The sequence below is a fragment of the Ochlerotatus camptorhynchus genome, unplaced genomic scaffold (genome assembly GCF_037179485.1).
Source record: "Ochlerotatus camptorhynchus isolate MF236.1 unplaced genomic scaffold, CSIRO-AGI_Acam_v1.1 ptg000323l, whole genome shotgun sequence".
NCBI classification, from domain to species: domain Eukaryota; kingdom Metazoa; phylum Arthropoda; class Insecta; order Diptera; family Culicidae; genus Ochlerotatus; species Ochlerotatus camptorhynchus.
Window position 1 is genome coordinate 2,016,929 of NW_027040811.1, and position 24,162 is coordinate 2,041,090.

The following is a 24,162-nucleotide window of genomic DNA, read 5'->3' on the forward strand; positions in this document are numbered from 1 at the left end:
GATCGTTCTTTTTCATCTCGAAATCCGATTTTTCGGATCGATTCTTTGTCCACGGAAAGATCGAACAAATCGATCTCTTCTTTCGATCTTTTCCATCTTCATAAAAAATAGGTATTACATTTTTTAAGTGTATTTACATCGATAAAACAATTTACTCTCACCACAGACTGCGTTGTAAATTTAACGAACATAACGTCAACATCAGCATCGCTCCCTAAAATGACGTCACTATTTGCGTTTCCTATATTTACGAATCCAACGACATTTGAAGCTTTGGGCTACCTCCCTCCTGTGCTCATTGCTCCTTACCGTTACGACAACATTTAATTAAATATTATAAAGGCAAGAATTTCTAGAAGCACCAACGTAAACAAGCGTATTAAAATAAAAATCAAAAGATCGATCTACCAAAGATCGATTCTTTGGTACCGATTTAATCAGTACATCGATTCTAGAGCCAAATATAAGATCGATCCGTCAAGATCGATCTTTCTCTGAAGATCGCCCAATCCTACATTCTGTCTTCTCTTCGAGCAGATCCCCTCCAACATCAACAGAATTACTTTCGATCAGTCTTTATGCTATTTGTTTTGGCTTGACTCGTGTTCATTTCGTCTTTCATTGTCAAATGAACTTACCTACTTTCGCATTGAAGCGAAGCTGTTCGATCTAAATTCGCGCAGTTTTTCTGACTTTTGTTGATTGTTCACTCGGTTCATTTAAGCGCATGCGCATAGATCCGTGGATTTCAAATTTATCGCACGTGGAGTTCAAATTTATCATTGTCGGTTGGTTTGTTTACCCATTAAGATTGGTATTTTTGGAATCGGGGTGACGTCTAGATACCGGACATCGATGACCGACGCCATTTTGAAACCCAAGATGGCGGCTGCCGGTTTAAAAAAAAGTAGTAAATACTGTCAAATACTCATTAATCTAGGCATTTTTTTTTTAATCGGGATGACGTGTAGAGGCTGGAAATGGATATCCGACGCCATTTTGAAATCTAAGATAGCGGCTTATAATTTCAGAAAATGTGGGAAATACTGTAAAATACCCATTAATATAGGTATTTTTTTAATCGGGATGACGTCTAGAGACTAAAATTCGTCATCCGGTGCCAATTTGAAATCCAAGATGGCGGTCTTCGGTTTAATAAAAATAATAAAAAAAAATATATTATCATATACCCATCAATATGGGTATTTTTGGAATAGGGATGACGTCTAGAGAGTGGAAATAGATAGGCAACGGCATTTTAAAATCCGAGATGGTGACTTCCAACTTAAGAAAAAATGGGAAATACTGTTTGTTAAAATCCAAGATGGCGGCTGCTGGTTTAAAAAAAAGTAAATACTGTCAAAATTTAATATCCATTAATATAGGATTTTTTTTAATCGGGATGACGCCTAGAGGCTGAAAATCGATATCCGACGCCATTTTCAAATCCAAGATGTCCCTGCGATTTCAGAAAAAGTGGGATATACTGGTGTCGATCCATCAATATAGGTATTTTTTTTTTAATCAGGATGACGTTTAGAAAATGAAAATCGATATTCGACGCCATTTTGAAATCTAAGATACTGGCTTCCGATTTCAGAAAAAAAAAACGGGAAGCACTGTAAAATATCCATCAATATGGGTATTTTTGGAATCGGGATGACGTCTAGAGATTGGGAATATATATACGACGCCGTTTTGAAATTCAAGATGGTGGCTTCCAGTTTGAGAAAAAGTGGGAAATACTGTCAAATACCCATCAATATGAGTATTTTTGGAATAGGGATGACGTCTAGAGAATGAAAATCGATATTCGACGCCATTTTGAAATCCAAGATGACGGCTTCCGATTTCAGAAAAGGTGGGAAATACTGTCAAATACCCATCAATAGGGTATTTTTGGAATCAGGGTCACGCCTAGTGATTAAAAATATATATGCGACGCCATTTTGAAATCCAGGATAACGGCTTCCAGTTTAAGAAAAAGATGGAAATACTGTAAAATGTCCATCAATATGGGTATTTTTAGAATCCGGATGACGTCTAGAGATTGGAAATATATCTGCGACGCCATTTTGAAATCCAAGATAACGGCTGCCAGTGTAAGAAAAAGTGGGAAATACTGTCAAATACCATTCAATAAAGGTATTTTAGGAATCAGGATCTCTACGTCTCTGACGTCTACCGATTGAAAATATATGCGACGCCATTTTGAAACGCAAGATGCCGGCTTCCAGTTTAAGTAAAAGTGGGAAATACTGTCAAATACCCATCAATTTGAGTATTTTTAGAATCTATAGAATGAAAATCGATATTCGACGCAATTTTGAAATCCAAGATGGCGGCTTCCGATTTCAGAAAAATATTGAAATACTGTAAAATACCCATAAATATGGGTATTTTTGGAATCCGGATGACGTCTAGAGATTGTAAATATATGTATAAAATTAATATGGTTTCTTCCAGTTTAAGAAAAAGTGAGAAATACTGTCGAATACCCATCAATATGAGTGTTTTTGGAATTGGGATGACCCCTATAGAATTAAAATTGATATCCGACGCCATTTCGAAGTCCAAGATGGCGGCTTACGGTTTCAGAAAAAGTGGAAAATACTGTCGGGCTGAATCGGGCTGACGTCTAGAGATTGGAAATAGATATGCAAGGCCATTTTGAAATCCAAGATGGTGGTTTCCGGATTAAGAAAAGTGGTAAATTCTATCAAATACCCATACAAAAATAGGTTGTAAAGTATGTATCTCACTCAGAACAAACCTGTCAATTCAAGAGCAACATGTGAAAAGGGCACACAAGGATTTTATAAACAAACCTTCTAATGCCCTTTTCTCACCACCCATATGAAACCAACGCAAACCATCAACATCATAGGGTAGGGAAAACTATCTTCTTCCAGATGATGTTGTTGGTTTGCGTGGGCGACCCTCGGTTGGCGAGAAAAGGGCCTACAAATGATTGTTTACAAAAAGCTTGTATGCCTTTTTCACATGTGGCTCTTGAATTTAGCTTTAAAATCCAAGACGGTGGCTTCTGATTTTAGGAAAGGATTCCAAAATGGCGCCGAGTATCGATTTTCGCTATCTACGCGCTGTCCTCGTTCCGAAAATACCCATATCTTAGGGTATTTGACATTTTTTTTCTGAAACTCGATGCTCGCCATCTTGGATTTCAAAATGGCGTCGCACGGAAAAAAAATCCGAACATCCATGCATGCAAACATTCATGCATGTAAATTTCTTGTTCACGTAAACTAGCAGCTTGCAAGAAATGTTACAAAGAAAGGGTGACAGTTGCATACAATATATGGAATGTTGCATGACATGACACATAAATTTACACGATCTGTAATGTAAACTTGTATGATACATGATGCTCTCTTTATGTGCATCATATTAACGGAAATTTACACTACTTGTTTTAGCTGTGCGGATTTCGATTTTCGGCATCTACGCATTATCCCCGTGCCAAGAATAGCCATATATTACGGTGGTTGACACTTTTTCTGAGCTTGATGACCGCCATATTGGGCTCCAGAATGGCCTTGTTAATTTAATTTTTGGTTTAATTTAAAATAACAATTTATGATACCATCCCTATCGGCAACCGGTATTGAGCGGATACAATCCCAATCAAGGGGTAGGCCACGCCTCCCACCAAACTTTGGTCAACTTTTTTCTCAGTGTGCCGCAAGTGTGCCAATTGTGCCAGTCATAGAGCAAGCTGCAATTGTTTGTAAAATTTGTATTTCTGACAGCTTGCATGACTTGGTTTGCAATCGCAAGGATAACATTGGGCTAGCGGCAACCAAGGAGGAATGCAATGTCGAAAAAAAACAACATCGAAACATACTAGGAAGAAGCAACCGCCGTCGGACGTATCACAAGAAAAAGTGATCCCATAAATGTGGATGTGGTTGTTACCTCATGGGAGCTGATCGGACCTGATTCTACTGTTTGGTTGCCGATGATGGGCCAGCAGTGCTCTCATTTCATTTAATGAACAATCCAATGTCTACGAGGTTGTTCCGAAGGTGTGCCGATGGATGTGCCCAAGCTGTGCCGAATTTACTTTCGGCACACTGTGTTGAGTGACTTGTTGGCGGTGGCATCTATCGGAAACTACACATAATCTGTTTTCCGATAATTGTTCTCAGAGGACAGTGAAGTGCAAAACATGTCTGGTACTTCTATATATGCATTTAGATTAACATCCGAAGTACCTCCTTCTTTACACATTCTACACTCGAAATAGCTCACCCATCACCCATCATATGAATGGGGCGGGGCAGAAAGTATCGTTTGTGCAGAATATATAAAAAGGAGGGACTTCGAATGTTGATAAAACGCATATATAGAGGCACCAGACATGTTTTGCAGTGTCAGGTACTCTATTTTGTAGTCTGTGAAAGGGAAATCAAAAATCGAGTGTCTTAAAAATACATGGCATGTTGAGAGATCGAGCTCGTGAGAGCTAATTTTCTCTCATAAATTTCAATTTTTTGGCTCTCTGGGGACTGGTAGTAAAGCAGGTAAAACTGTATGGGGAAAAATCATTTATATTTAATTGTGGCTTGTTTAACAATAATTTCCGGGAAAAAACTGAACAACAAAGTCCCTGATTAATTTCTTTAGGTTGTCGTTCACTTTTTTGACCTGAATATGCACCGAAAGCGAATTATTCCCACTTCTCTCAAATTCTATATGGGGATTTTTATCACTTCCGACCAGCCGAACAGCGCCATCTCTGTAGAAAATGGCCAGACGATATGATTTATTGAAACAAGTCTTTGCTTAAGATGAAATGAAGTGATGAACTTGACGAACGAAACAAGCGATAGCCAAGTAATGTTTGACAGGAGAAATGTGCGTCGTGATTCGACAGCGAGAAACACAATGACTTGCACGAAACTGATATTGCTCGAAATGAAGCGGTTCTGCGGAGAGTTCATTTTCTTTTCCTTGTTTCGAAAATGTAGAACCCTGCCATCAAGTATTTTATCTAATATGCTCACATTTTTTTGAGGCACATGGGTAAGGAGATTTTTTTCAAACGATTGTTTTTGAGTTTGCAATATTTTCATTTCAAGTTGCGAATCGAATCTGGATGAATGAAGTAAATGGAACAACATTATAGAATTCCTAAAAAATATTCAGGCACAAACAATTTATTCCATCTACATACGGCTTCTGTATCACTATGCAATGGAAGCATGAACCCCACTACGGGCGAAATAGCCAATTTCACGAAAGCACTGGATGCGGATCCCGTTCAGATGGAAGCAACTATCCGGATTGTGGAAGGAAAAGCACAATATTTTACGAATATTTTCAAGATGCGAAAATGTAGGAAAGCAAATGATTAAAATCCTGCTTGTCCTCAACTAAGTAATCTTTGAGAGTTTCCACATTTGTTAAGGTTCAATTTACTTCGGTTCGTTTTCCAAAAATTAGAGGGCAGTTATTTACGCATCGTCAGATTGCAAAACGCTGTCGTTATCTTTATGAAGATCAAACTGACAACTGCTTTTTGCAATCTGAAATGATGCATCGCAAATAATATGAGTTTGAATGTTTGGAAAATGCACCAAAGAAAATTGCGCCTTAAGTTAGCGCTTTCATTAATCATTAATCGAGCAGTTTTGGGACGACCTTCTAGCAGCGATTTTACGGAAATGAAACAATCAATTTCAGATTTTTCAAGCATAAGACCCTATTTTCTCGAGGTTGTAGAAGAAAAAATATTAAAATATTGTTCCACGTTAAAGTTCGAGTGGTAGGAAACGTCATTTTAAACTGCTCGAATGATGTGATCCATTGCCATTCTTGTCCCAACCGGGAATTTAACCCTCCACGCCCTGCCTGCATGATGAATCGTATCTTTTCTGATTCTGACTAAGCAATTGTAACAAACACACCCTGGAAGCCTTAATTCTGTTTACGACCTTTTACAACTTATCAAGATGGTGAAAAATTTAGCAACTGTGTAACCAAACTGTTGCAAGCCATAAAGAACAACAATTCCGCTGAAATGGGGTCCCCCATCGGAACGTTCCATCAGTGATAAACCCTTTTATTTTCAATTTCACCCTAGCTGTCGTCACAACGTCAACAGAATTGAGATTTATGATATCAATCGAAATCGGGGTAAATCCAATTACCTGGCCTTAGTCTAAAACAAATGGCTACTTACTCCGGATCGACGCTTGCGGTCGCCTCGTCCAGTATCAAGATCCGACTGTCCCTCAGGATGGCTCTCGCGAGGCAAATCAGCTGCCGTTGACCGACACTGAAGTTGGCACCTCCCTCGACCATTTTGGTTTCGAGTCCGGCGGCGCCGTAGCTCGACACCAGCTCCTTCAGTTCCACCTTTTTTCATCGGACAACGTGCGTCGTAACATGTGCAACATATTCCAAGAAGAAAGAGTATACCATTGTTAATATTTAAACCAACACTTGCCGCTTCCATTTGCCAAAAATAACTTAAGGGCAATAAAACCTTTCCCCTGAAAAACAAACTAAAATTCAAATATTCAGTATACCTGCGCCAACGCCTGCCAGATCCTGTCGTCCTCCAGCGCCCCGAAAGGGTCGAGATTCGTTCGCAAACTGCCGGAGAATATGGCCGGTTCCTGGGGGATAATCGAGATGGCAGCCCGGAGGCGACGCAGCGGAATTGCCCCGATGGCAATTCGGTCGATTTCGATGGTTCCTCCTCCGTCGTCGTCGGTTTGGTCGATTGGTGCCAGCCGAAAGAGGGCCTGAATAATCGATGACTTACCGGCACCGGTACGGCCGACGATGCCGATACGTTCCTATTGCCAAGCACGCAGCAGAGGAAGAAAGGTTTCTTTTTTAGGATCGATCGAGATGGAGCGGGTATTTCCCTTCCTGCGGTTGGGTTTGTTGGATTTCTTCTGAGACATGGATGGGAAAAGTGTCGCACGATTGCCACCTCGGTCGTTCGGGGGTGTAAAGTTTACAAATTAATGACGATTGGATGGAGAAGGGGTTTCTTATAGTTCGCCGATGGGAAGAAAGTATTGGGATTTCGCAGAAATGTGATTTCTAGACGGTTTGATGATTTTCGGTGAAATGGGGTAATTATGTCAAATGGGTTTTTTAGACCTAATGATCCATGCTGAATAAATACCGTTGTTAATAAGTTTTCTCATGAATAGGATTCGATAATTGGTGATTAATTTCGCTGAAACGACATTTTTACACGGTAATTTGTGGTAAATGGCAGATTCGATGAAACGGCTAATCTGCAGTTAAATCATAAAATTATTTGATCTGCATACTTCAATCATTCAAATTGTTGAAAACAAATATTGAATCATATAATTAATCTTGAATAGTTTCGGTGAAATAGGATAATTATGGGAAATAGGTTATCCAACTAAAAAAAGTGCAGAAGAATGTCCATTTCCCACTGCTAGGAAAACCATCATCGAACGGATGGTCACTTTTTCCGATTTCGTTCATCTCCCAAGACAGCAAAACGGCAAAGTAAAACAAATGACGGTTCTTGTGACCCACCGACTGCCGAAATCATGGCAGCCGAAGATTGGATAACGAAGCTGCTGTCGAATTGAATCAATTGAGTGAACCTTTCTTCGAAACTCGACCCGATCCTAATTAAATCATCAACCTCCGCAAACTGGGGATCCCCTTGCTGGTGGAATCTAATTTCCACTCCATCGAAATTTAATAATCCCAAAATCTACCTACCTTGGCTTTAATCTCGAACGTAAGCTCCCTCAGCACCGGTTCGGCTTGGGGAGAGTATCGCAAGGACACGTTTCGGAACACGATGCCCCCTTCCTGAGGCCATTTCTCTGGAACGTTATCGTTTGATGGTGTCTCCTCATCGTCCTCCTCCTCAAGCCGAGAATACTCCAGAACCCGTTCAACCGAAGTCATCTGATTCTCCAGTTCGGCAGTCTGCCTCAGTCCCCAGTTGCACATCCCGATCAAGTTCAACACCTGCGTGATGGCCAGTCCAACGTTTCCGCTGACGATTTCTAGCCGTACCAAAAACAAACCAATCAATCACCGGTTACTTCAGTCCACGGAATCGATCTTACCTCTGCCCAACACCGGGAAGCTGAACACTACGGCCGCAATGTACAACGTACAGATCAGATCCAGCCAGAAGGCAAACCCCCGGGTAATGGCGCCGAACAGAAACGAAGCCGACGAATTCAGGTCCTGTCGGGCGTCGAACTGTGTCATCATCTGCCGCTGCGCTCGAAACACCCTAACCGTAACCAATCCTTCCACGGTGGCATTCGTGTGGGCAAAAATCGGGCTGCGTGCTGCAAAATTCGAACACAACGTAAACAACTTCACCACTCAAAACGGTTGCTCAAAACTCACTGATCGCCTCCACTCGTTTGACATTGCGTGCCGTCTTCAGAAACATGAACCGGAGGATGTAGAACAGGACGGCCATGACGGCCGTCGGACCTAGAAGCCAGTAGTTCGCCAGCGATACGACCACGATGATTCCCGTCAACTCCAGGAAGAACTGTACGAATCGGAAGTGGTCAAAATGGACAATCCCCAGCCAAGCTTAACAAGCGATACTCACATACAAACTGTCGATCATCACAACCGGTAGACTGGCATCGATGAGACCAATATCCTTGGAGAAGCGATTGATGACCCGCCCGGAGGAATTGTTGTTGAAGAAGTACATGGTCGCTCGGGATATGCCTCGGTAGAGTGCGGCGTGTAGATGAAGCGAAGCCCGGAGACACATTTCGAAGAAGGCGAACGAGTTAATCGATAGCACCAGGGTCAGCACGATGAGTGAAGTGTACAACAGAACGTGAGTATCCGTGCTCCAGGTTGCGTCGGCGGAATCGGAGTACTGCTCCTCCCAGTTAACCCTAGAAAGAAGCTTCATTAGACAAAGGAGGACTACCCCAACATCGTTAACTCACCAGATGGATAGGAAGTAGTCTATTCCAGTGGAAGACGTCTGCCAAGCGAGGAGTAACAGCGCTACTAACGCAACGAAAAGACTGCTGTTTACCGATTTCAGGAAGTCTTTGTATACCTTGAATCCAACGTTTCCATCATTCTGAGTTTCCTCGACCTTGGAACTAGGCATATCTTCCCGATTCTCGTCGTCGTCCACAAGTGGCTTTGCTTCTGTAAGCTCCTCGGAATCTTCACCCGTGGATTCCCTTGCCTGTTCTATATTTTTAAAGTAATCTCGCACTTCTTCGTAACATCCCTTAGCTTCGATTTCACCGTCCTTCATAATCAAAATATGATCCAACCCGTTCAGATACTGCAGCTGATGAGTGACCAAAATGCAGATCTTGTTCCCCAGAAATCCCTGGATACACTCGTCGTAGATTTGCTTCCCGACATGGGCATCCACCGCCGAAAGTGGATCATCCAACAGGTAGATGTCTGCCCGTCTGTAGATCGCTCTAGCTAGATTCACTCGAGCCTTCTGCCCGCCGCTTAAACTAACTCCCCGCTCTCCAACCACGGTCTGATCACCATTGGGCCACAACTTCAAATCCCTCTGCAAGGCACACACCCTCACCACTTTGTTGTAGCGATTCTCATCGAACGGTTCAATGAATACAATATTCTCGCGTACTGTTCCTTCAAACACCCAAGGCTTCTGTGAACAGTAGCTTACCGTTCCATTGATCGTAACTGATCCCGCCTTCGGCGTCAACTCCTTCATCACCAGATTCAGTATCGATGACTTCCCGCTACCGATTTGTCCGATAACTGCCCAAGTTTGACCCTTGCGCACTGTCCATTCGTTCAACCGCAGTCGGAAGTTGGACTCGGCCCATTCAGCTCGCATCTCCTTGACCTCAATACCCTCTCCGCAATTCAGTTTTTCCTTGCCACCCGCATCATCGTTCATCTGACCTTCCTCATCTAGGAATTCCTCAATCCGCTTCAGTGAGACCCACGCTTCGGCGCAAGACGTCACGGCCAGCGGCCAATACTCCACCATCGTGTGGTTAATCACACTGAAGAACGACACCAGCATGTAGACCTTCATGGCCGTCAGAGCATTCCCGGCGTACACGTACGCCACCAAGCTGGCAAAGATCGATATCTTCGGGATAATCTTCAATGCGAACAGTCCCGACCGGATAAAGGCGCTTCCTCGCAGGGCCCGAATCTCGTCCCGTCTCAACCGGTGCACGACCTGCTCGAACGGCCGCTCCCATACGTACATCTTAATGACCTGAATTGCTTGGATCACTTCGTTCGTAAACTTGACCCGCTCGTCGGTGGCCATGGCCGTCTTTAGACGGAACGAAGCCGCCTGTTTACCGAGCCATGCCTGGCCCGGTATGAACAGCAGAAGAATGGCTATGCCGATCAGACCGGTTGGGCCGATTAGCCGGTAGACCAGAACGGAGACGATCACCAGCTCGACAGGACCTTTCCACAGGTCGTTCAGGAAGATGATGGCGTAATCGAACCGGCTGACGTCGTTGGACATGAGGTTGATGATGCGACCGCTGAGTCCGTCCGCCGACAGGGTGGTTGTCAGTTGGAGGGCCTGCAATGATCAAAATTTATTATAGGACTGTGCAGAAGATTAGAGCTTTGAGCAAGTGCTGAATGGCTTGATCCATTAATAGTGCTGTCGAGGCTTTGAAAGAATTCTGATCAGGGCTTATCAGAACTAGATGTGCCAGCAATGATGAACTTTAGACTGCAATCAAAACAGTGCCAAAGATGCTGAAATGGACACCTAGAGCAGAGTTGTCATGGTAAGTTTAGAGTTGGCTAGTCACTGATTTTGCATATGTGCCCCCCGCCCACCAATTGCGGGAAGTGCACACACATTTAGAGTACGGGTAAAATTTGTCCGTAATCAGCAAAACTTGAAAGTACTTATTTTCTCGGGATTAGATTTTAAATTGAACGGTGAATTGAAATGCTACGCTTGACCTTCTTCTCTGACGTTATTGGTACTACCCTAAGGATCTCTAAACAATAAATTTCTCAAGACTACCCTGAATTTCCCAGATCTTTTTAAAAGTTCACGCAATTTTCCTGAAGATCATTGATGTATCCAGAAGCTTCAAAAAATTTCCTAAAGTTCCATGGAACATCCCTTAAAATCTCTTAACTTTCCTGAACTTCTCTGGACTAACCTGAAGTTTTCGTTTCTCCATGACATAGTTCCCTAAATTATCAAGAAGTTCTTAGAAGTTCCTTATCGTTAAAATTTTTTCCTGACATTGATGGAAGTTCCATCAAAACCCTATAATATTCCTGAAATTTTTGGAACATTCCTGAGATTTTTGGAACTATCTATAATTTCTCGTAAATTATTGAAAGTTCCAGCAATTAATTTAAAAAAAATAACTTTGAAGATCTATGATCATTGAAGGTTGAACATTCCAAAAAAATAATTAAAGCGCCTAAAAATCTAAAAACTTCTTTGAAGTTTTAGGGCTTCTCTGAAGTTTTGGAACATTCCTGAGATTTTTGGAACTATCTATAATTGTCTGAGTTTCTAGTTACGTTGGACTGAATTTATAGAAATTATACATTACAGATCTTTAAATTCCTCTGAAAGTCTGGACTTTCCTTAAGTTATTGGGATTGCCCTTAGGATCTCTGAGCTTGTTTGAAGATATCGAGAACTAGCTTGTCTGAGGTTCGTGGAATTTCTAGTTGTGCAGCTCTCATGAAGATCTACACCAGAAGATTTTCCAGGAAAATTTCAGGACTTCTGTTATGTTTCCTAAATATGAATGAATTTTCTAAATTCATCTGGAGTTTTCTGGACAAATTCTCCTACAATTCATGGAGCTATACTGAATTTATAGAAATTATCCATTACAGATCTTTAAACTTCTCCAAAAGCCTGGAGTTTCCTGGAGTTATTGGGACTGCCCTTAAGATCTCTGAGCTTATTTGAACATATCGAGATCTAGCTTGTTTGGTTCTTGGAATTTCTAGTTGTGCAGTTCTCAAGAAGTTCTACACCTGAAGATTTTCCCTGGACATTTCTGAACCTTTGTTATGTTTTCAAAATATGTTTGATTTTCTCTAAATTTACCTAAGGTTTTCCGGACTAAAGTTTCGTGAAATTATCCTGGAATTCATGCATCTGTCCTGAATTCATAGGAATTAACCATTACAGATCTTTAATCTTCTCCAAAAGTCTGAGATTATTAGGGCTGCCCTTAGGATCTCTAAGCTTGTTTAAAGATAGGTTGTCTGAGGTTTTTGGAATTTCTATAAAGTATTACCAAGTTCTTTGGACTTCTCTGAAGTTTTTCCATGAAAATTTCTGGACTTCTGTTATTTTTCCAAAAATACGTATGTATTTCCCTAAATTTCTCATGAGTTTTCTGAACGCAAGTTTCTCAAGAGTTTTCTGAACAAATTCTCCTAGAATTTATGGAGCTCTCCTGAATTTATAGAAATTATCCATTACAGATCTTTAAACTTCTCCAAAAGTCTTGCCTTTCCTGAAGTTAATGGATCTGTCATTAAGATCTCTTAGCTTGTTTGAAGATACTGAGAACTAGCTTGTCTGAGGATCTTGGAATTTCTAAAAAAAAATATGAACCTGATGGAAGCATTTTAAAGTACTCAAAACTTCCCTGAAGTGCCCCATATGCCCATCACTCATCAGTTCATGAATTTTTTTTTGAAATCCCTAGTATTTTCTCGGATCTTCCTTAAAATTAAAAAAATATGTGGATGACTCTAAATCTTCCCTGACCCCCGTTATTTATCTGAGGATGTTTCTGGAACTACCTTGAAATGAATGAAACTGTCCTGAAAATTTATGTCAAAGTTTTACCTGTCGTAAAATTCTCGATATAGGTATTTAGGGTAATTTTCCTGAAGTTCCCGTAATTTTCCTGTTATTCATGGAACTATTTTGAAGTTCTCAGTTCAGCCCTGAATTCAATGGAACAGTTCATGAAATTTTCCAGAAATCTATGGAACTGCCCTGAGGCCATTGGAACCTAGTATTAAGAATATTTCAACTTTTCCGTCGTTCTGGACGAGTTTGAAGTAGACCAGTTCCAGGTCAAATAGGATAAAAAAAAAGACTCGACCTTCATGTGATTACATTACAGTCATCTGAACGGGCCTCATGGTTTGTTCTGGAGTTCCTCCGAACTTGTCCTTAAAGTCGTTAAATTTTGCCTTCAAACTGCCTTAGATTTGCATTACTTTTGGAACCCGAAGGTAGATTTTTGGTGATAACTACACTGTAGTCTTGCAATCCTGATCTAAGTATTCCTAGGGTAGGTTCACGGCAAGTCCAGGTTTGAGTATATCATGACTAAGTCAGTAGTACTAGTAGGACATTTATATAAAAAAAAACTTGTATGCAAGTCTTCCAAAATGCAAGATACTATGATTCCGGAGGCTAACGGAAAGTTTGTCCAGTTCTAATGAAACTCTTCTAGAATTCATGAAGCTATCCTGAATTTATAGGAATTATCCTTTTCAGATCTGTAAACTTATCCAAAAGTCTGGACTTTCATGAAGTTATTGGGTCTGCCGTTAAGATATCTGAGTTTGTTTGAAGATATCGAGAACTAGCTTGTCTGAGGTTCTTGGAATTGCTATTAAGTATCCACAAGTTCTTTGAACTTCTCTGAAATTTCTCCCTGAAAATTTCTGGACTTCTGTTATGTTTCCAAAATCTGCATGATTTTTTCTAAACTTCTCACTACTTTTCTGTGCTTAAGTTTCGTTAAATTCTCCTAGAATTCACGGAGCTGTCCTGAATTTAAAGAAATTATTCCCAAAGTCTGAACTTTCCTGAAGTTATCGGGACTTCCCTTAAGGTTTATGAGTTTGTTTGAAAATATCGAGAACTAGCTTGTCTGAGGTTCTGAGAATCCACAAGTGCTTCGGACTTCTCTGACGATTTTTAGAGAACTTCAAAAACGTCCAGAGCTACAGGGAAGCTTCAAAATCGTTTAGGGTTGGTTTCGATAGCTTCAAATTTCAGGAAAATTTCGAGAACTCAGAGATGTTATGTCTCAGAACATCCCGGCGGTGCCGACTGGGATTGAACCCAGGCCTGCTGGAGTGAGAGGTAATCACGCTTACCACTACACCACTGGCACCCCAAGTAACATTGTAAGCTTTATAGAGGTTTTATAGAATTCTACAAGTTCAAATCATGGTCTACGGAACCCTCATAAAACCAAAATAATTACTTGGGACCGCTATTTGCAGGAACTTTAGTTGAGTTCTGTTATGTTTAAAAACCTTAATGGAAGCTATGTGAATTTTGGGCAGTTGCGTGAAAATGGCGAGCACTTCAGAGAAGTTCCAAGAATTTCTGGTCAATTTCAAAAACGTAAAACCAGTAAATTCCTGGAAATAGTGACAACCTTCAAAAAGTTCCACAAAAAGGTAGTCTAGAAGTAAGTTGAATTCCATGAACTTCAGAAGAATTTTGTGAATTTACATTAATATTAACGAACTTCACGATGGCTCCATTTGCTTCAAGAAAATTTCAGGAATTTTACAAGACAAACTCCAGAAAACTTCTGGTATGTTTAAATACATTTAGGAAAGGTCTGAGATCACCAGGGCAGTTCCATAAACATCTGAAAATGTTTGGGAACTGTATGGAAGTTTCGAAATTTTTTTAGGAAATTCGATTAACTTTGGGAAAAAATGCAAGAGCGTTACAGATGTTCCAAAACCAATGTCCAGAAAACTTCGAAGAATGTGTGAGTCTTCTGAACGTCAGAAAAATTGCGAGAACTAGAAGGAAGTTCCGAGAACATCAGGAAAGTTTAGAAATCATTATATTAGATCCATTAACATCAGAAAAATTGCGAGAAACTTCAAGAACCTCTTCGAGTTTGTTGGAAATTCTAATAAATTCAATGAAGTACCGAAAAATTCAGGGTAGTTCCGAGAACTTATAGAACATCCAGAGCTAATAGGAATAAAACTTCCTTTTTGGGGTGGTTACGATAGCTGCAGTTCCATAGATTTCAGGACAATCCCGAGAACTTCTGTGAAGAACGAATAGCTTCAGGGCAGTTCCATTAACTTCAAGAAAATTTCAAGAACTTTAGTTGTGTTCAGTTAAGTTTAAAACTCTTAAGGAAAGCTACGTTAATTTAGGGCAATTCCATGAATATAAGGTTATTATTATTATTTAGCTTTATTTAGGAGGCTTTCAGCCTTAGGCTGGTTCGCCTCCAAAGGAATATAAGGTGAATTTCGAGAACTTAAGTACAGTTCCATTAAATTCAGGAAAATAGTGACAACCTTCACAGAAGTACCGAGAAATTCAAGTTAGTCCAGATAACATCAGGTAGTTCAGGGGGCCTCCCTTAGCTCAGTCGGTACAGGCGCAGCTACAAAGCAAGACCATGCTGGAGGTGGCTGGGTTCAATTCCCGGTCCGGTCTAAGAATTTTTCGGGTTGGAAAATTTCTCGACTTCCCTGAGCATAGGGTATAATTGTACTTGCCACACAATTATACTAATGCAAAAATGGTACAGGCATCGAAAGCGCTCAATTAATAACTGTGGAAGTGCATCTAGAACACTAAGTTGAGAGCACGCAATAAGCTAATATGCAATATACAATAAGCTTGAAATGCGAAGAAGAAGAAGAAGAAGTTCAATGAACCTAAGAAAAAAAATCGAACCTCCACAGAAGTTCCGAGAAATTCAAGGAAGTGTAGAGAACGTCTGAAAGCTTAGAGATCTTTAGCGCAGTTAAATTAATGTTAGGGCAATTTCAGGAACATCGCACAGTGGCACGAATATGAATAAAGACGGTCAAAAATATTTTCTACCCTTTTTCGACGTTTTAGAGACTGGGTGTCTTGGGAGAAGTTGCTCAAAATTATAACTCGCATCTTTTGAAATACACACCTGAATAATCTTTAAGCTAGTATTACACATCCAAATTCTAACTTTTTCCAGTTACGAGATAATGGTTCCATGTTTTGCACAAAGTTGCAGAGCAGTTGATTTCATGAACATTTGCTAAAGACATCAAATTTCTACATCATAACTCTGTAGAGCTATAATAGATTTTCTTTTAAGACTACCTTAATATTGGTTTTTTAAGTTAATTAGTGCTTTTTTCAAATTTGATCAATTTATCATGTTCTAAGAAATTGTTGGCATCATTAAAATATACAACTTTGCTGAATACACCAATGCTTTTCATTGACATCCATGTGATATACAGCCCATCAAGCGTTTTTGTGACGTCATATTCAACGGCTCGAAAAGAGGGTGGGCGGGCCCTGGCGGGGTCTAAAACTGGTTGTATTTTGAAGATTACCTTATAAAATAGTACTTCTGAAAATTTCAGCGTTGGGTACTGAGGGGTACCTAGCCAAATCTCGATTCGAAAATGTCAATATTATATACAGCCCATCGGACGGTTTTGTGACGCCATATTGAACGGCCCGAAAAGATGGTAGGCGGCCCCTGGCAGGGTTTAAAACCGATTGAATTTCGAAGATTACATTATAAAATAGTACTCCTGAAAAGTTCAGTGCTGGGTTTCCAGGTGAATCTAGTCAAATCTCGAGTCGAAATAGTCAATGTTATATGTATCCCATCATGCGTTTTTGTGACGTCATATTCAATGGCTCGAAAATAGGGTAGGCGGGCCCTGCTGAGAGTTTTGATCAATTCAGGGCAGCTTCATGAACTTCAGGAAAATTTCGATAATCTTAAAGAAGTTCCGGCAATTTCAGGGAAGTCCTGAGAAGCTTAGAAAACATCAGACATTGCACCGAAATCCAAACATTTACAGGAAAGTACTATTTACTTCAGGAGAATTTTGAGAAATTCAGGCTAACTTTGAGAACATCCCAGTTCCGAGAAGCTTCGGGAAAACGATAGTCAAAATCCGAGATCTTCAGAGAAGTTTAGAGATGTTTAGGCAGTTCCATTATTTTCATAGATGTTCCGAGAACTTCAGAGCAGTTTCATCAAATAATTTTTGGAACTTTCAAGAAGTTCCTAGACATTATGGTATTATGCGACTAGAATTTTATAAAAGTTTCAAAGACTTCGGTTAATAAGCATCGAGAACTTCAAACGTATACAGAGAACTTCAAAGAAGGTAGATATTTTTTGAGGGAAATTCCTTGGGCCCACTCTGAGTGAACGCTCACCAATCATTAAATCGGTGATTGTGACTCTCTGATAGCGAAATTGTTGCTTCATGTTCCTCACAAGTACAAAATATCATTATATCCAATTCCATATTTTTTTACAGCGAAGTGAGTGGAAGCAACCCTGATTTAAATTGAACGTTAAATGTTCGATGACTGAGGAGAAAGATAACTACGTCTGTTAGTGTGTGCTATATAACATGGAAAGCTCATTCGGCTCCTGCATTCATCGCCTCTTTTGAAAGCATATGCTAACCAGTTAACGAAATCAGCCTAAACTGCAAAAAGTCGTTCAATCTGATTGGAAAGCCTGAGTGTTTTCAACTTATACACGTTAACAGTTTTGAATCCCATTGCGAAGCAATGGAACTCAAAAGCACTTCATCAGCGGAAACTGAAATCCCACACCTTACCAATGCTACTGACTTCTACGCTGCTCGCTGTTTGATAAACCACTTCCGCAAAACGTCCCTCACAGAAGACCACACCGACAGAACGACACTCCATCACTCCGCTTATTGTGCCACTCCGCTGGACAATAACCGCAGCGGTGACAGGCAATTCATTTCCAGCCAGCCGAAATTGCATTCCTGCTCTCATTCATTCGATTCACTCATTAATTCTATCTCTGTTGAAACCGGAGACCACCTACCTTTTGATAAATAAGCGCACAGCATCCGATTCGCAGCTTCATGCCCACCTGCAGCAGAAACAATTGGTACAGATGAAAAATGGCCAACGGGGCGACCACGGTCAGAACCAGTCCGCCCGCATACAGGTACGCTTCGGAGATCGGCGAAGAGTCTGCCTGATCAAAATACAGAATCAATTGGCCTAGCAGGAACGGTTGAGCGATTCTGAAACGGGAAATTATAGCGGTTGATAAGCGGATTTGGAATGAGTTACTGAGTGCCTGCAGAAAGAAGTCATCTCCTCTGGATGGGTGGCACCAGCTGACGCTAATGGCTCTATTATGCATCATTCGGCGGTTACGTGGGAAGTAAACAAAAACAAGATTATGTTTAACCTCTTATTCTTTCCACGTGTGTGTGTGTGTGCGCAGAACAACAACTTAGTGAACAATAAAACACTGACTACCACCTCTACGTCTATAGTCTACCACCGAAGGCAAAAAGACTCAAAGAAAATTGCGTAGCATAACCTACAAAGAGGCGCTGGGATGAAACCATTTTCCATGAATACCAAACAGAGCCCGGCACTCCTACTCAGCGCCTACCCCGTCCTATCTAACTGGTGCTTGACTTTCGTCTCTCTTTTTTGCCGCCTTCTATTGAAAGGACGTGCTTCTATGGGTTCGATTGGGGCGACAACGAAAGGTGCAAGGGCTCTAGAGTAAAAGGGATGCTTTTTCCTCTCTCTCTAGTCTCTATTCAAGTGGGATTTCGACGGTGGCTTGAGTTGCTGGAAAAGTGAATAATAGCTCGCAAGAAGTACCACTCTGCCGAACGTGTCAAGTCCTTCTCTCTGAAGCCTTTCATGACATGAGGAATGAGACTTTTTATTGCCGCTGCAATGATTTCCAGTTCGTCCTAATCCTGTGGCCATAGGCTTATGAGAAAGCTACTTTGAAGCTTGATTAACTCTTCCTACATCTGCTTCTTCTTCTTCTACCTGAATGCTTACGCTTCTTTATAGGACCGTTTTGCCTGTCCTCAACCACAAACTTAGTGTTCTTCCACAGTTATTAACAAGGACGTTTTGAGATATTTAAGTTTTTTATTTTCCTCAAAAGCCCAACTTGGTCTCACACGTCATTTCGATCAGAAGTGCTGTTTTTCGTGGTACAATTTTTTGAAACATTTCAAAGACGCCACTTTGAAAACTTTACAAGTTCCAAAATGGTCGAATTTTAGCTAAACTGTAAATCATTGCCCATAACGAACAATTACGCAAAGTTTCATGCAAATCACAGAAGATCTCGTTGTTCCGATTGGTCATTTGGCGTGGAGCTGCTCCTAGTGAGCGAATTCCGTGGTATGACACGAAAGAAATCAGTCAATCAATTTTCACGAACTTTTCAAAAATCTCTATCAATTCTAGAACTTTCCAAAAAATTCCAAAAATATTGCAGAACTTCCAGAAGTTCCGGGGATTTCTACAACATTTCGATAACTTTACAGAAGATCCAACAACTTCCCAGGCGTTCTGTGTGCTTCTCACACATTCCAAATACTACTAGATCTAGATCTTCTAGATCTCGGAACGTCGCAGAAATTCCGACAGTTTCCAGAAGACCCTCAAACTTCCTAGCAGATTCATAATAAATTCTAAAAACTTCCCAGAAGATCCGACTACTTCCCAGAAATTCTAAAAGCTTTCCATAAGTTCCAAGATTAGCTCAGAAATTTCGCAAACTTCACAAAAATTCTGAGAGCTTTCCAGAATATGGAACTTCGCAAAAATTCCCAGAACCTTTAAAAAAATTCAAGAACTTTCCTGAAGATCTGATTTTTCCCACAAATTTCCCACAAATTCCGGAAACTTCCAAAAGTTCAAAAAATTCCCCGAAAATTTCGAAAATTTTCCGGAATATCCGATTGCTTCCCAGAATTACCGAGAGCTTCCACAGTAAACGAGAACTTATCTAAAAATCCTAGAAGTTCCCAGAACATCCGAGAATGTCTCAAAAATTCCAAAAATATTAGATAACTTTTCAGAAGATCTTGTAACTGCACAGATGTTCCGGGGACCTTTTATAAATTTCGAGAACTTTACAGAAGATCCAAGAACTCCCCCGAAGTTCTGTGAACGTCTAAAATATTCCGGGTACTCTTAAATATAGATCTTATAGGTCTCGGTACGTCCCAGATATTCCGAGGGTTTCCCAGAAGACCCTCGAACTTCCTAACAGAACCATAATAAATTCTAAAAACTTCCCAAAAATTCTAAGAGCTTTCCATAAGTACCAAGATTATCTCAAAAATTTCGCAAGCTTCACAAAAATTCCGAGAGCTGTCCAGAAGCTCCATAAGCTTTCCAGAAGAATCAAGGACTTTGCAGAAGTTCCGAGAACTTTAAAAAAACCGAGAACTTTCCTAAAGATCGGCGAATTTCCCACAAATTCCGGAAACTTCCAAGAAATTCTGAAAATTCGGAAAAATTTCGAGTACTTCCGCATGCTTCCCAAAATTACCGAGGGCTTCCACAGTTAACGAGAACTAATCTAAAAATCTTAGAACTTCCCAGAACATCCGGGAATTTCTCAAAAATTCCAAAAATATTAGATAACTTTCCAGAAGATCTGGTAACTGCACACATGTTCCGGGGCCCTTTCATAAATTTCGAGAACTTCACAGAAGATCCAAGAACGCCCCAGAAGTTATGTGAACGTCTAAAAAATTCCGAGTACTCTTAAATATAGATCTTATAGGTCTCGGTACGTCCCAGATATTCCGGGAGTTTCCCAGAAGACCCTCGAACTTCCTAGCAGATCCATAATAAATTCTAAAAACTTTCCAGAAGATCCGATTACTTCCTAGAAATTCTGAGAGCTTTCCATAAGTACCAAGATTATCTCAGAAATTTCGCAAACTTCTCAAAAATTCTGAGAGCTTTCCAGAAGCTCCATAAACTTTCCAGAAGAATCAAGGACTTCGCAGAAATTCCGAGAACTTTTCAAAAAAATCCTAGAACTTTCCTGAAGATCTGAGAATTACCCACAAATTCCGGAAACTTCCAAGATATTCCGAAAATTCCGAGAAATTTCCAGTACTTCCGAATGCTAGTCTCGGTACGTTCTAAATATTTCCAGAGTTTCCCAGAAGACAGTCGAACTTCCTAGCAGATCCATAATAAATTCTAAAAACTTTCCAGAAGATCCGATTACTTCCCAGAAATTCTGAGAACTTTCCATAAGTACCAAGATTATCTCAGAAATTTCACAAACTTCACAAAAATTCCGAGAGCTTTCCAGAAGAATCAAGGACTTTGCAGAAATTCCGAGAACTTTAAAAAAAACCGAGAAATTTCCTAAAGATCTGCGAATTTCCCATAAATTCCGGAAACTTCCAAAAAATTCCGAAAATTCGGAAAAATTGCCAGTACTTCCGAATGCTTCCCAAAATTACCGAGAGCTTCCACAGTAAACGAGAACTTATCCAAAAATCTTAGAACTTTCCAGAACATCCGAGAAGTTCTCAAAAATTCCAAAAATATTAGATAACTTTCCAGAAGATCTGGTAACTGCACAGATGTTCCGGAACCTTTCATAAATTTCGAGAACTTCATAGACGGTCCAAGAATGCCCCCGAGGCTCTGTGAACGTCTCAAAAATTCCGAGTACTCTTAAATATAGATCTTATAGGTCTCGGTACGTCCCAGATATTCCGAGAGTTTCCCAGAAGACCCTCGAACTTCCTAGCAGATCCATAATAAATTCTAAAAACTTCCCAGAAGATCCGAGTACTTCCCAGAAATTCTGAGAACTTTCCACAAGTTCCAAGATTATCTCAGAAATTCCGCAAACTTCACAAAAATTCCGAGAGCTTTCCAGAAGCTCCATAAGCTTTCCAGAAGAATCAAGGACTTCGCTGAAATTCCGAGAACTTTTCAAAAAATCCGAGAACTTTCCTGAAGATCTGAGAATTACCCACAAATTCCGGAATTTTCCAACAACTTCCGAAAATTCCGAAACATTTCCAGAACTTCCGAATGCTTCCCAAAATTACCGAGGGCTTCCACAGTTAACGAGAACTAATCTAAAAATCTTAGAACTTCCCAGAACATCCGAGAACTTCTCAAAAATTCCAAAAATATTAGATAACTTTCCAGAAGATCTGGTAACTGCACAGATGTTCCGGGGACCTTTCATAAATTTCGAGAACTTCACAGAAGATCCAAGAACTCCCCAGAAGTTCTGTGAACGTCTCAAAAATTCCGAGTACTCTTAAATCTAGATCTTATAGGTCTCGGTACGTCCTGAATATTTCCAGAGTTTCCCAGAAGACCGTCGAACTTCCTAGCAGATCCATGATAAATTCTAAAAACTTTCCAGAAGATCCGATTACTTCCCAAAAATTCTGAGAGCTTTTCATAAGTACCAAGATTATCTCAGAAATTCCGCAAACTTCACAAAAATTCCGAGAGCTTTCCAGAAGCTCCATAAGCTTCCCAGAAGAATCAAGGACTTCGCTGAAATTCCGAGAACTTTTCAAAAAAAAATCCGAGCACTTTCCTGAAGATCTGAGAATTTCCCACAAATTCCGGAATTTTCCAAGAAATTCCGAAAATTCCGAAAATTACCGAGAACTTCCACAGTAAACGAGAACTTATCTAAAAATCCTAGAACTTCCCAGAACATCCGAGAACTTCTCAAAAATTCCAAAAATATCAGTTCAAGATTCACCTTGATCAGTGATGCGACCGTAGTTTTGATACAATGTATTCATTTCCGATGTTGACGAGAATTTCTAAAAACTTCCCAGAAAATCTGAGTACTTCACATAAATTCTGAGAGCTTCCCAGAATTTTCGAGAGCTTCCCATAAGTACCAAGAATATCTCAGAAGATAGCAAAAACTTCCGTTCATTTACAAAAAAAAAAAACCTAAAACTTCCCAAAAATTCCGAGAGCTTTCCGGAAGTTCTATAAAATTTCCAGATCTTCCCAAGATCTTCCTCGAAATTCCGAGAACATCCCAAAATTTTTGAAAACTTCCCATCAGTTCCGAGAGCTTTCCTGAATTTCCGAAACCTTGCCTGGCATTCCGAGAACCTCTTAGAAGGTTTTCGATTTTCCGAGAACTTACTAAACATTTCGAGGACTTCACAAACATTCCGAGAACTGCTCAGAATTTCCAACAATTTCCCAGAATTTCCGTCAGATTCTAACAAGATGTGAACATTTCGAAGAACAAACGAAAACTACCCACAATTTCTAAAAGCTTTCTAGAAGATCCTTCCAAGAACTGTTCAGGAAATTCTTGAACTTCCCAGTAATTCTGAGAGCTTTCTAGAATTTTAGAGAGCTTCCCATAAGTTCCAAGAATATCTCAGAAGATAGCAAAAACTTCCGTTCATTTACAAAAAAAAAAAACCCTAAAACTTCCCGTAAATTCCGAGAGCATTCCGGAAGGTCCATAAACGTTCCAGAAGAATCAAGATCTTCCCAGAAATTCCGAGAATTTCCCAAAATTTTTGAAAACTTACCATCAGTTCCGAGAACTTTCCTGAATTTCCGAAACCTTGCCCGGCATTCCGAGAACCTCTTAGAAAATTTGAGATTTTCCGAGAACTTACTACACATTTCGAGGACTTCACAAACATTCCGACAACTGACCAGAATTTCCGAAAATTTCCCAGATATTCCGTCTGGCTTTTACTAGATGTGTGCACTTCGAAGAACAAACGAAAACTACCCACAATTTCTTAAAGCTTTCAAGAAATTCCTTCCAAGAACTGTTCAGAAGATTCCTGAATTTCCCAGAAATTCCGAGAGCTTTCAGAATTTTAGAGAGCTTTCCATAAGTTCCAAGAATATCTCAGAAGATAGCAAAAACTTCCATCCATTTACAAAAAAAAAATCCTAAAACTTTCCCTAAATTCCGAGAGCATTCCGGAAGGTCCATAAACGTTCCAGAAGAATCAAGATCTTCCCAGAAATTCCGAGAATTTCCCAAATTTAATTGAAAACTTACCATCAGTTCCGAGAGCTTTCCTGAATTTCCGAAACCTTGCCCGGCATTCCGAGAACCTCTTAGGAAATTTGAGATTTTTCGAGAACTTACTAAACATTTCGAGGACTTCACAAACATTCCGACAACTGACCAGAATTTCAGAAAATTTCCCAGATTTTCCGTCAGATTCCTAAAAGATGTGTGCACTTTGAAGAACAAACAAGAACGACCCACAATTTCTTGAAGCTTTCTTGAAGTTCCTTCCAATAACTGTTCAGAAGATTCTTGAATTTCCCAGAAATTCTGAGAGCTTTCTAGAATTTTAGAGAGCTTCCCATAAGTTCCAAGAATATCTCAGAAGATA

The 24,162-nt window shown here is 40.2% G+C and overlaps 2 protein-coding genes across 6 annotated transcripts in view; one reads left to right on the forward strand and one right to left on the reverse strand.

The window, feature by feature from the left end:
- Positions 1-24,162, forward strand: part of jus (julius seizure) — a 452,703-nt gene that overhangs the window by 244,236 nt on the left and 184,305 nt on the right. The gene's annotated exons all lie outside the window — the stretch shown is intronic.
- The window catches only part of LOC135707918 (ATP-binding cassette sub-family C member 4-like), a 30,782-nt gene that overhangs the window by 2,538 nt on the left and 4,082 nt on the right, over positions 1-24,162 (reverse strand). The window contains exons 3-10 of the mRNA XM_065229836.1: positions 17,817-18,021; positions 8,964-10,567; positions 8,609-8,909; positions 8,395-8,545; positions 8,103-8,333; positions 7,747-8,039; positions 6,555-6,827; positions 6,206-6,381 (exon numbers count right to left, since the gene is read on the reverse strand). Of these exons, the coding sequence (XP_065085908.1) occupies positions 6,206-6,381; positions 6,555-6,827; positions 7,747-8,039; positions 8,103-8,333; positions 8,395-8,545; positions 8,609-8,909; positions 8,964-10,567; positions 17,817-18,021 (3,234 nt within the window). The remainder of the gene's footprint in view (positions 1-6,205; positions 6,382-6,554; positions 6,828-7,746; positions 8,040-8,102; positions 8,334-8,394; positions 8,546-8,608; positions 8,910-8,963; positions 10,568-17,816; positions 18,022-24,162) is intronic.